We start from the raw sequence: 13,918 nt of genomic DNA on the forward strand, positions 1-13,918 counted from the left end.
CATTTCCTCTATAGAATCTTTTCAAAATGTAGTATTCTGTTAGGATAGTGTAGAAAACAGTTGAGGTCTTACATGAGATTCGGAGTTGAAAGCAACCTTGAGACTTACACATGATATGAAATGATTGATATTCTAGAGCTGCCTACCAAGGACATGTTCAACTTTATGAAATATTTCAAGACATGATGATATCTTGCATAATTTTACAAAAGACAGTCTCTTTGAGTAGCCATGCCCTCATTGTTTTCCTATCCTCATGACCTCCTCATTTAATCTCACCTCTTGAAATTTATAAGTTTTCTTTGTACCATGTACCTTTGTTTTACCATTAATTTCATCATTGCTAGTTATTGCATTAGAGCTTGCCCTGTCTTCCAGACCAGCTATGCTTCTTCAGACATGGTGTCTTTCACTTTTGTATTTAGAATCCAAGCAGGTAATTTGGAGCAGACAGTATGACATGAAGAATGCTAGAGTCTAAGAACCTGATTTCTCATAACTGTGACATTGGATAAGTCACAGCTTTATCTTCTCTGGGCATATAGTTCTTCACCCTTCACATGAAGGAAGTGGAGTATATAAGTATCTGAAGCTGTAAAAATATATGTGGATCCATGAATTTACTAGGGGATCCTCTGTTGAGTAGAGGAAATGAAGATTGAGTGTTCTCTGAAGTGGGACTATTACATACATGCAACTCAAGATTTCATGCCTAAGTTACTTTAATCTGTAAACTAAAATTCTAGTTGGTGAAAGTGACAAAAAAAGTTCAAATAAAATACGTGTTTAATAAAGAAAAAAACAAAAGTATGTGTTTGAAAAATGAATATACAACTAGCATCCTTTTTGGATTTCTCTTCTAGGTGCCCTCTTCTTGGTATGTTCTTATTTCTACCTCAGTATTTTTATTTTCTCATCTTCTTTTTGTGTATATTTGGTCATAGGCTCTACTCCCATCCATTGGGTCAGTTTTTCTGAGCATCAGTTTGAAATGTTATTTATATGAATGTGAACATTATTAAGTAGTAGTAATACTTCACTAATTTTGAAAATTGTTGAGAATTCATTTTTGGATTAGTGAAAAATTTGAAGATAATTGTGTTTAATAGCTTAGAATTCTTTATAATAGGTTATCACAGGTTTGTAACTAATAAGGATTAAGGAACTTAAAAGTATGGTTTTTTTCTTATTTGCATTGTTTTTCTCCTAATTATAATTTATATTATTTTAGAGGAGCATTTAACCGACCTGGAGAGATTTTTTTTAGTCATTCCATTGATATCTGTACCTATTTGGTTTGGCTTTACATTTTACCATTGACTTTGATGAAAACATTGTAAAATTATTTTTGCTGCATTTTGAGAGGGCTACCTGTTTATAATTATCCCTACCCTTCAAAGTTTGTTTTTTTTTTTTCCTAAAAAAGGAAACTGTCTGAAAACAAGCCAGACTAGGATGAATTTCAACAGAAATGGATGTAAATATTTACAAGATAACTTCCCTTACAGGAGAGAATTGAATAAATAGTACTTAATTGTTAAAAGTTTCAGTTCATTAGAGGTTCAAGACTACAGAAAAATGTCTAATAAATATTGGCTTACCAAGATCCAGGTAGGCTATTTCTTTCCTGTGCTCATGAAGTCGAGAGACAGTCTAGGATAATTATGGCACTGACCATATATAGTTTACATGAAATAATCTAATTATGTTTTACTTCCTATTTGATCATAACTTTCTTGAATATTTAACTCTCTGCCATGTACTTACTTGTTTACTTACTAATTTTATTGATTTCCAAGTCACAGTGTAAAATATTGTCACAATTATTCTTGCTTATTCACAATACCGATGAGTTCTATTTGGGAAGATAAAGGTATTTTTATATAGTACTGGTAAAGGATGTCGTTCAGAAGGGAGTTTCTCTTGAGCCCATCTGTATGCTCCATAATTTCTCTAGGAATCAAATGTGCCTAGGAAGGTGTAGACCAGTACATTTACTATCAAAAGACATCTTTGAACTTCTTTGCTCTCCTTAGTAATTTGTCTAAAATTTACATAAAAGCAATGCAAATTTAAAATTGACCTAGTGAAACAAAGATGGAATATTTTATGTAAATATTAGGTAAAATCATTGAACTTTTAAAACATTTTTTAAACGGTAAATCAGTGATGAAAAAGACAGTTAGGGTACACATTTCAGTGTATAATTTAGCCTGTAATATACTGTTTCCAGGTTGTATTTAAATTTGTCCCTGACTTGCTTTTCCATTTTCTTGTTGGGTTACATTTTGAATAATTTGATGATTAACACTTAAAACTTTATCATTTTTGTAAGTGGCACTTATTTAATTCATCTCTCTACTTTTAGACTAGTTGGTAACCTAGCATTTTGGGGGAATTTGGAAGTATTTACTTCTATTTTATGTCATCAGATTCGACTGAATGAACATAATTTAAGAGGAAAATAATGATGCCTTTGATACAGAATATAAATTTTTTTGTTTTTTTATATGCCGGACAATGTGATTCAGTTAAAATATTTTTACATAAGATTATTAAATAATATATTTTTAAAATTTCAGTTCTTTGTTAGAAATAGTAGGCTTGCCTGCTTTCTAGGTTTTGTTGTTTATAAGTATTACTTCAAGTCTTTTTTTAAAAAAGACTTATAGGTCATTAATCCAGTGTAATGTTCTCCTACTTTAGGGGTCTAGATTCTTCCGGGTGTGGGGGTGTGTGTGTGTGTCCCTCTTGGCCTTTCTGTTTTATGTTTTGTATGTCTTTTACTTTTGTTCATTCCTATTTCTGCTAAGCCATTGTTTATAGCTTTTTACTGTGAAATTGCCTAACTCTTAAGTAGCAGGCTATATCTCTGTGTCATGATTCTATTCTTATTCTTTTTCCTTCATGTCTACTAAAACTATATCTAGGGTTGTATATTTAATTTGTTAATGATGTATGTACTTTGCTATTGTTAATTGAAACAGCAACATGGATTTTAATACTCAGTTAGTTATTGTTGGTCTAATTTTCCAGGCTAGAGATCCTCAGCAGGAGCCTATGGAAGAGATAGAAAATTTGAAGAAACAACATGATTTATTAAAAAGAATGTTACAACAGCAGGAGCAACTGAGAGCTCTACAGGGACGGCAGGCTGCACTACTAGCTCTGCAACATAAAGCAGAGCAAGCTATTGCAGTGATGGATGATTCTGGTATGTCACAGTCTGAGAATATTCTTTTTGTAAGGAAGACTCAGACAATTGTATGGCAGGGTGGATGCTGATTATTATATCATCACATCTTGATTGTTGTCTAGTTTAGAAACCTATATATGAGGCTTATGCTTTCCTGTGCTTTTCTCTGGTTATGCAGAAAAGATTGCAGGGACAACTGCTGGCCATCATATTATATCGTGCAGACAGCCAGATCGCTCTCCTTTTCATCAGAAAATACCCTTTAGAGGTAAAAGAGACAGCCTGTAGTTCTGTTTTGTACATCAGACTGATAAGGCTTGTGATGCATTTATTTCCCTTTTTCCTATTTCTTTCAACGAGGATTGTCATTTTTTGCTTGTTGCCCAAGAAAGAATTAAAACCTTAAATGAGACAGTGAATAAATTTATAAAGCATCTTTAGCATTCATGTTAGTAGTAGGTGTTATTTTTTTTTTTTTTGAGACGGAGTTTCGCTCTTGTTACCCAGGCTGGAGTGCAATGGCGCGATCTCGGCTCACCGCAACCTCCGCCTCCTGGGTTCAGGCAATTCTCCTGCCTCAGCCTCCTGAGTAGCTGGGATTACAGGCACACGCCACCATGCCCAGCTAATTTTTTGTATTTTTAGTAGAGACGGGGTTTCACCATGTTGACCAGGATGGTCTCGATCTCTCGACCTCGTGATCCACCCGCCTCGGCCTCCCAAAGTGCTGAGATTACAGGCTTGAGCCACCGCGCCCGGCCCTTAGGTGTTATTTTAATTAGGTATCCAATTGTATGTACCAGCTCCTTAGAACTCTATTTGTAGTCCATACATTCTTCCTAAGATTCAGAAATTTTTTTCCTCCCTCTTTCATAGCCATGTGTGATCAAGATGAAATTGTGTTGAATTTATTAGTATTCAGTCTTTGTAAGTTTATCATCACTTTCAAACCTAAGAGTTTTAGTTTCTCATTAAAAAAAAAAAGGATAATTACTTATTAACAATAAAACTAAGTTGTGTTTTCTAGTCTATCCCACCATCTCCTTCTAATAATAATTTCTCTTCTTTGAGCACTTTGTTTTGTGGGTGAGTTTAGGTTCTCACTGAAGCTACCCTGTTGTGAATCAGTTTATTTTGCTGTCCAGATGTAGCCCACTGGCTCAACTGTTTAATCCCTGTTATACCTAGTTTAAGTTTTCATTTTCATAAAGAATGTTATCACTTTCAAATAACTTACCCTTTTGGAATAATTATATAACTGTATATCGTACTGTATATAGTAGTAATTAGAAAGATTTTTGTTCCTATTTTTCCTTTGTAAAATTTAAAGTACTATTAGCTTTTCTATTTATATTTAGGAAATAGATAATTTAGGAAAAGATAATTAAAATATTTTAACATAATGACTAAATACTAGTTTGACTAACCTTTTAAATATTTTTCAAGTTTGGAATATCAAATTTAAAAGCTTGTAAGTAATGTAACCTCTGATAGTTACATTACTGTCTATATTTGTATAATCTCCTTTGATCATCAGAGATTTCTAGGTTAGTCAGAGCTTTAGTTCTTATTTTTATGGAGAAGGAATTCTACAGAGTTTGTAACTTGCCTAGATATATATAGAATTTTAGCAGAATCACATTTCTTGAATTCTAGGTCAGGGGTCTTATTTCTGTTTCTGAATATGAACTTTTAAAAGTAAGCAGATAATTTCTTCTTTAAAAATACATTGCATCAGAGAATAGGAGTATAATGCACATATTTTGTACTATTTCAAAAATAATTTTAGTAATTTTAAAACAGATTTACTCTTGTGTTTGTGAGATTTTGCAGGGAAGTACTAATGAAAAGCCACAGTTGAAGTATTTAATCTGGTATATGAGAAGGTACTACCTTGGGATAATTATGTTACTTCAGAGTGTCCCTTTCACCATTTAACTAGCAATTTACATATGTTGTCAGTACTGTAATTACTTTCTTTTCAGCATGGAGTTTTGACTAGATACATAGGATTCCATATAGCTTTGAAATTCTCAGTGGAAAAAAGCTAGTATTTTCCTTTAAAACAGAAGCAATTTATAACCAATTTCCTTTTCTTTCTTTTTTTTTTTTTTTGAGGCAGGGTCTCGCCCTGTCACCCAGGCTGGAATACAGTGGCGTGATCTTGGCTCACTGCAGCCTCCACCTCTCTGGCTCAAGTACTCCCCTCACCTAAGCCTCCCGAATAGCTGAGACTACAGGTGTGCAACACCATGCCAGGCTGATCTTTGTAGTTTTGTAGGGACGGGGTCTGTGTTGCCCAGGCTGGTCTTGAACCCCTCCTCTCAAGTAGATCTGCCTGCCTCACCCCCACCCAAAGTGCTGGGATTACAGGCGTGCGACACTGCACCTGGCCACCAGTGTCTTTTTTAGAGTTGGAGAGTTAGAAGTGAAGGTACGGATGGGGTTATTTGTTGGTAGAACAGTAACTCTTATGAAAATGGTCACAAAACTGCTTTACCAGTATGGGGGCATGTTTTTTAGTTTAAGAAGATAAAAACCACAGTCTTTTAGTATGAGTTGTATCACAAACAGCCACTTTGCTAAATTACACATTTTACTATAGGAGTCAGCAAACTGTGGTCAGCTGGCTTTAGTTCAGTGCCTGAAATAAAGTTTTAGGGAACACAGCCATGCCCATTTGTTTACATCGTCTACAGTTGCTTTTACCCTGTAACAGCAGAGTTGGGTGGTTGAAACAAAAACTGTATTTCCCACAAAGCCCAACATATTTACTATTTGAATCTTTAAGAAAAGTATGCCAACCGTTCTACCAGAGCATTAATTCTATTCGAGAACATAGAGATTGAAACTTGTCAGAATCAGCTGTGCTTTTTTACACTATCACTTAACCTTCTACTCCCCAGTGACCTTAGAAATCCCTGCTCCTCTGAGTCACTGTTATTAATTGGGATGTAACAGTATCCCTCCTGTATGTTGAGACAGAAAAAGATGAACCACTTTACTAGAGTTTTGTGACCATCCCTTTATTTTTAGGTTAGATGGAAGCTTCCAATAAAATGATTATTGGCAGATAGATCAGTGTTAACTAGTTTCAAGTTACTTAGGTAAGCGTTTTAAATGTTTAAAAATTTATTAGCTTCTCAGATTAAAAAAGGCATTTGATTTATTTATATTAATTAATAGTTATTAATTTCCAGTTGCAGAAACTGCAGGCAGCTTATCTGGCGTCAGTATCACATCTGAACTAAATGAAGAGTTGAATGATTTAATTCAGCGTTTTCACAATCAGCTTGGAGATTCTCAGGTAACCTAGTTGTTTCAGTATAGTTGAGTTTAAAAATCACATTAATTAAAACAGTGGTTCTGAAACTTGAGTGAGCATACGTATCATCTGGCATGATTGTTGAGCAGTGTAGGTTTCCGGTTGGTGCGGTCCCCCCACCTTCCAAAATTATGATTCATGGATTTGGGGTGGGCGTCTCCATGTTTGAGTCCAGTGCTGGTGGTCTGGGGACTATACTTTGTGAATCACTAAGTTAGGAGAAAATTTGCTTTGAAATGATCAGTGAAGTTTTTCCTTCGTATGCTACTGGTGGCGTATTTTTTTTCCTCCAATATACTTAATGGTCACAACCATTAAGAGTTTGATTTAAATCTGTGTCCTTTGACTAGATTTATGAGATTCAATATAGTCATGGAATTCTCATTTGAAGGAATATTTTGCTAACAATTTTAAGAAAGTTCTTAATTTGTGAATTAGTGAGTTGTAATCTGATGCACTTTGTAAGTGATACAAGAGCATATTTTCAATATGTGGGCCTTTGGTAAGAAAGGATGAATTAATGCGTGTCCACTGGAAGTGAGTGTGATTGAAGATGCAGTGTCTCATCTTCTTGCTGACCAAGTGAAAATGAGAGAATATGGCGCAACCACTTTGAAGAATTATATAGCAGTACCTGGTAAATTTTTTCTGGGAGACCCATGGCCTACTTGAGAGAAACTCTCTCATGTTTGTGAGAAGATGGATATAAGAATATTCATGGCAGCTCTGTGTTAATAGCAAAAAACCAGAAACAGCCCAAATGTCCACGAACAGAAAAATGGGTTAACGAATTCTGATACAGACATAGAGTGAAATTCTTTACAGGAGTTACAGTAAATAAGCCATGGCTAATGAATGAAAACTTAAAGTTTAAGAAGGACACGACTCAACTTATTTTTTAAAAAGTCTGCATTTTAAATTTATGTATACATAGTATTAGAAAATAAAAACATGTATGAGAATGGTAGATACCTGATTCTAGGTTGTGGTGACCTTTGGAATAGGTAATAATATTATAAAGGGTACAAATAGTTAAATTTGCTTTAGTTAAATTTGTAATGTTATATTTGATGCAAATATGGGTAAATGTTGAAATGTGTCTTAGCATAATGGGAAGTATTCATTATATGATTTTCTAAGCCTTAGTGGATTCTTGCAATGTTTCATAATTTAAAAAAAAAAAAAAAGGCCGGGAGCAGTGGTTTATGCCTGTAATCCCAGCATTTTGGGAGACCAAGGCAGGAGTTTGAGACCCGTCTGGCCAACATGGTGAAACCCCATCTCTATTAAAAATGCAAAAATTAGCTGGGCGTTGTGGCACACACCTGTAATCTCAGCTGCTCGGGAGGCTGAGGGGCAGGAGAATTGCTTGAATCTAGGAGATGGAAGTTGCAGTGAGCTGAGATCGTGCCACTGCACTCCAGCCTGTGCCACAGAGTAACACTTTGTCTCAAAAAGGAAAAAAAAGAAAAGGAACATGAGAGAGAAGTGATGGGAAAAATTGCTGTGTTAAGAAGTTAAAGTTTACAGTGGTAGCTCTAGAAAGAAGGCAAGAGAAAGAATGAGATTTTGAAGGTTTATTTTATGTAACGTGGCATTTTATTACTTTTGATTTAAGTGATGATGTTCAGTGAATCCAAGACCACTGTGTGGTTATGTGTCTATAAAACCACATAGAGTCAGCTCTTAGTATCTGTGGTTTCTACATCTGTAGATTTAACCAACTGTGAATCGACAATATTTTGGGGGGGAAAATAACACTACAACAATTTTTAAATGCAAATTAAAACATATAACAACGATTTACATAACGTTTACATTGTATTAGGTAGTATATGTAATCTAGAGATGATTTAATGTATATGGGAGGATGTGTGTAGATTATATGCAAATACAACACCATTTTATATAAGAGATTTGGGTATTACCTGTCGTTTGTTTTTGGTGGCCTGGGGATCCTTGAACCAACCCCTCAGGGATACTGAAGGATGACTTCATATATTGATAATGGCGGCCAGGTGTGGTGGCTCATGCCTGTAATCTTAGCACTTTTGAAGGCCAAGCCAGTGGATCACCTGAAGTCAGGAGTTTGAGATCAGCCTGACCAACTTAGTGAAACACCTCTCTATTAAAAATACAAAAATTAGCTGGGCATGGTGGCAGGCTCCTGTAATCCCAGCTACTCGGGAGGCTGAGGCAGGAGAATCACTTGAACCCAGGAGGCGGAGGTTGCAGTGAGCTGAAATCGCATCTTTGCTCTCCAGCCTGGGTGACAAGAGCAGGATTCCATCTTAAAAAGAAAAGTGGCATATCAGGAAACCATATTTAATTTGGGAATAGTAAGGGTATATGCTTACCTACCAGCACAACCTAGCAAATATTTGTCTCTCTTTATAAAGAATATTTATGTATTTAAAAAACGAGAATGCATTTAATTGCCTTAGTCTTAATTCTTCTCTTTTTTTGTTTTTTAATAAGCCTCCAGCTGTTCCAGACAATAGAAGACAGGCAGAAAGTCTTTCATTAACTAGGGAGGTTTCCCAGAGCAGGAATCCATCAGCTTCAGAACGTTTACCTGATGAGAAAGTTCAACTTTTTAGCAAAATGAGAGTGCTACAGGAAAAGAAACAAAAAATGGACAGATTGCTTGGAGAACTTCATACACTTCGAGATCAGCATCTGAACAATTCATCATGTGAGTAAACCTGGTTCAGCAGTATTAGGTGTAAGACACAGAAGTATGTATACTGTCGTATAATAGTTAAATTTAGTATTTGATGAATGCACACATAGTTCCTCAAAAATATTTGTAGAGACTTAAGACGTGCATGTGAAAATTTTTAAGTCACAAGCCAATACATGACAGAAGCCAAATAGATGGTAAATAAGTTTTGTAATTCAGAAAAGGGAAAGAATAGTTAGACCTTCAAAAATTGGTAGGATTTTAGTAAATGAAAGGTAGGAGAAAGGTTAACTATTTGATACTTGGATATTATAATACTGTGTTTTTAAACCTATTCAACATTTTCCCATAAAGAAAAATTAGCCGGGCGCGGTGGCTCACGCCTGTAATCCCAGCACTTTGGGAGGCTGAGGTGGGTGGATCACGAGGTCAAGAGATCGAGACCATCTTGGTCAGCAAGGTGAAACCCCGTCTCTACTAAAAATACAAAAATTAGCCGGGCATGGTGGTGCACGCCTGTAATCCCAGCTACTCGGGAGGCTGAGGCAGGAGAATTGCTTGAACCCAGGAGGCGGAGGTTGCGGTGAGCCAAGATTGTGCCATAGCACTCCAGCCTGGGTAACAACAGCGAAACTCTGTCTCAAAAAAAAAAAAAAAGAAAAGAAAAAAAAGAAAAATTAATACAATTAGTATTTTGGTATAAAAACCCAAAACTATTGAAACAGAGTGTTTATTTTAAAAAAAATGAAAAATTTGTATATATGGTTTAGTATAGAGTCCACAACTTCTAACTCCTTGTCTTATATTCATTATTTTATTTTATTTATTTTACTTTAGGTTCTAGGGTACATGTTCAGGTCATGCAGGATTGTTGCATAGGTGCATACATAACCAGGTGGTTTGCTACCTCTATTTCCCCTTCACCTATATCTGGCATTTCTCTCCATGTTATCCCTCCTCACCCTCCCCACCCCCAGCTGTCCCTCTCCTACCTCCACCCCACCCCACCCCTAGTGTATGATGCTCCTTTCCCAGAGTCCACATGTTCTCATTGTTCAGCACCCACCTGTGAGTGAGAACATGTGGTGTTTGGTTTTCTGTTCTTGTGTCAGTTTGTTGAGAATGATGGTTTCCAGATTCATCCAAGTCCCTACAAAGTACACGAACTCATAGTTTTTTATGGCTGTGTTGTATTCCATGGTGTATATGTGCCACATCTTTGTACAGTCTATCATTCTGGGCATTTGGGTTGGTTCCAGGTCTTTGCTATTGTACACAGGGCTGCAATGAACATACGTGTGCACGTGGCTTTATAATAGAACAATTTATGGTCCTTTGGGTATATACCCAGTAATGGGATTGCTGGGCGAAATGGAATTGCTATTTCTAGATCCTTGAGAAATCACTGCACTGTCTTCCATAATGATTGAATTAATTTACATTCCCACCAACAGTGTAAAAGTGTTCCTGTTTCTCCACATCCTCTCCAGTATCTGTTGGTTCCAGATTTTTTAGTGATCGCCATTCTAACTGGCGTGAGATGGTATCTCAGTGTAGTTTTGATTTGCATATCTCTAATGACCAGTGATGATGAACATTTTTTCATATGTTTTTTGGCCTCATATATGTCTGATTTTGAGAAGTGTCTGTTCATATCCTTTGCCCACTTTTGAATGAGTTTGTTTTTTTCTTGTAAATGTTTTAGTTCTTTTTGGATTCTGGATATTAGCCCTTTGTGAGATGGGTAGATTGCAGAATTGTTTTCCCATTCTCTTGGTTGTCAGCTCTGATGATTGTTGCTCTGAAGCTCTAAAGTTTAATTAGATCCCATTTGTCTATCTTGGCTTTTGTTGTTAATTGCTTTTGGTTTTTTAGTCATGAAGTCCTTGCCCATGCCTATGTCCTGGAGTTTTGCCTGTGTTTTCTTCTAGAGTTTTTATGGTGTTAGGTTTTATGTTTAAATCCTTAATCCATCTGGAGTTAATTTTAGTGTAAGGTGAGAAGAAAGGGTCCAGTTTCTGTTTTCTGCACATTGCTAGCCAGTTTTCCCAACACTGTTTAACATGGAGTCCTTTCCCCATTGCTGTTTTTGTCAGGTTTGTCCAAGATCAGATGGTTTTAGATGTGTGGTGTGGCTTCCAAGGCCTCTGTTCTGTTCCATTGGTCTATGTCTCTGTTTTGGTACTGGTACTATACTATTTTGATTACTGTTGCCTTGTTAGTATAGTTTGAAGTCTGGCAGTGTAATACCTCTGGCTTTGTTTTTTTTGCTTAGGATTGTCTTGGCTATGTGGGCTCTTTTGTGGTTCCATATGAAGTTTAAAGTATTTTTTTCCATTTCTGTGAAGAAGGTGATTGATAGCTTGATGGGGATAGCATTGAATCTATAAATTACTTAGGGCAGTATGGCCATTTTCACGATACTGATTCTTCCTAACCATGAGCATGGAATGTTTCTCCGTCTGTTTGTGTCCTCTCTTATTTGGTTGAGCAGTGGTTTGTAGTTCTCTGTGAAATGGTCCTTTACATCCTTTGTTGTATTCCTAGGTATTTATTTTCTTTGTAGTAATTGTGAATGGGAGTTCACTCTTGATTTGGCTCTCCTTAAGTCTGTTATTGGTATATAGGAATGCTTGTGATTTCTGCACATTGATTTTGTATCCCGAGACTTGGCTGAAATTGCTTACCAGTTTGAGAAGATTTTGGGCTGAGATGATGAGTTCTTCTAGATTTACAATCATGTCATCTGCAAATAGAGACAGTTTGACTTTCTCCTTTCCTAATTGAATACTCTTTATTTCTTTTTCTTACCTGATTACCCTGGCAAGAACTTCCAATACTATATTGAATAGGAGTGGTGAGAGAGGGCATCCTTGTCTAGTGCCAGATTTCAAAGGGAACGCTTCCAGCTTTTGCCTGTTGAGTATGATATTGGCTGTGGGTTTGTCATAAATAGCTTTTATTATTTTATGATACATTCTGTCAATACTTAGTTTATTGAGAGTTTTTAGCATGAAGGGCTGTTGAATTTTATCGAAGGCCTTCTCTGCTTCTATTGAGATAATCATGTGGTTTTTGTCTTTGGTTCTGTTTATGGACTTGCGTATGTTGAACCAGCCTTGCATCCCTGGGATGACGCCTACTTGATCATAATGAATAAGCTTTTTGATGTACTGTTGCAATCGGTTTGCCAGTATTTTATTGAAGATTTTTGCGTCACTATTCATCATGGATATTGGTCTGAAGTTTTCTTTTTTAGTTGAGTCTCTGCCTGATTTTGGTATCAGGATGATGTTGGTCTCATAGAATGAGTTAGGGAGGATTCCCTCTTTTTGTATTGTTTGGTATAGTTTCCGAAGGAATGGAACCAGCTCCTCTTTGTATGTCTGGTAGAATTCGGCTGTGAACCCATCTGGACCTGGACTTTTTTTGGTTGGTAGCCTATTACTGCTTTAACATCAGCCCTTGTTATTGGTCTGTTTAGGGTTTCAACTTCTTCCTGGTTTAGTCTTGGTAGAGTGCAAATGTCCAGGAATTTATCCATTTCTTCCAGGTTTACTGGCTTAAGTGCAAAGAGCTGTTTGTAGTAATCTTTGATGGTAGTTTGTATTTCTGCGGAATCACTGGTGATACCCCTTTATCGTTTTTTATTGCATCTATTTGATTCTTCTCTCTTTTCTTTTTTATTAATCTGACTAGTGGTGTGTCTATTTTCTTGATCTTTTCAAAAAACCCGCTCCTGGATTTAATGATTTTTTTGAAGTGTTTTTTTGTGTGTGTGTGTGTATCTCTATCTCCTTCAGTTCAGCTCTGATCTTAGTTATTTCTTGTTTTCTGCTAGCTTTTGAGTTTTTTAAATCTTGCTCCTCTAGCTCTTTTGAGCTTGATGATAGGGTGTTGATTTTAGATCATTCCTTGTTTCTCACGTGGGCATTTACTGCTATAAATTTCCCTCTCGACACTGCTTTAAAGGTGTCCTAGAGATTCTGGTAAGTTGTGTCTTCATTCTGATTGGTTTCGAAGAACATCTTTATTTCTGCCTTCATTTCATTGTTTATCCAGTCGACACTTAGAAGCAAGTTGTTGAGTTTCCAAGTTGTTATGCGGATTTGAGTGAGTCTTTTAATCCTGAGTCTTACCTGATTGCACTGTGGTCTCATAGACTCTTTGTTATGATTTCCATTCTTCTGCATTTGCTAAGGAGTGGTTTGCTTCCAATTATATGGTCAATTTTTGAGCAAGTGTGATGTGGTGCTGAGAAGAATGTATATTCTATGGATTTTTGGGTGGAGTGTTCTATATATGTCTGTTAGGTCCACTTGGTCCAGCTCTGCATTCAAGTCATGGATGCCCTTGTTAATTTTCTATCTCGTTGATCTGTCTAATATTGACATTGTAGTGTTGAGGTCTCCCACTATTATTGTGTGGGAGTCTAAATCTCCCTTTAGGTCATTAAGAACTTGCTTTGTGTATCTGGGTGCTCCTGTGTTGGGTGCTTATATATTTAGGTTAGTTAGCTCTTCTTGTTGGATTGATCCTTTTATCATTATGTAATGCCCTTCTTTGTCTCTCTTGATCTTTGTTGATTTGAAGTCCGTTTAATCAGAGACTAGGATTGAAAACCCTGCTTTTTTTTGTTGTCCGTTTGCTTGGTAAATCTTCTTCTATCCCTTTATTTTGAGTCTGTGTGTCTTTGTATGAGAGATGGATTCCT

General features: G+C 36.3%; 1 protein-coding gene across 25 annotated transcripts in view; it reads left to right on the forward strand.

Annotated features, from left to right (window-relative positions):
* The window catches only part of PCM1 (pericentriolar material 1), a 124,651-nt gene that overhangs the window by 39,606 nt on the left and 71,127 nt on the right, over positions 1–13,918 (forward strand). For 24 of the 25 annotated variants that reach the window (XM_074383997.1, XM_074383979.1, XM_074383980.1 and 21 more), the window contains 4 exons: positions 3,037–3,214; positions 3,375–3,464; positions 6,397–6,503; positions 9,000–9,216. In XM_074383997.1, coding sequence (XP_074240098.1) covers positions 3,037–3,214; positions 3,375–3,464; positions 6,397–6,503; positions 9,000–9,216 — 592 coding nt within the window. The remainder of the gene's footprint in view (positions 1–3,036; positions 3,215–3,374; positions 3,465–6,396; positions 6,504–8,999; positions 9,217–13,918) is intronic. The other variant, XM_074383983.1, reaches the window with a different exon arrangement.

This window comes from Saimiri boliviensis, chromosome 13 (genome assembly GCF_048565385.1).
Source record: "Saimiri boliviensis isolate mSaiBol1 chromosome 13, mSaiBol1.pri, whole genome shotgun sequence".
Lineage (NCBI taxonomy): Eukaryota > Metazoa > Chordata > Mammalia > Primates > Cebidae > Saimiri > Saimiri boliviensis.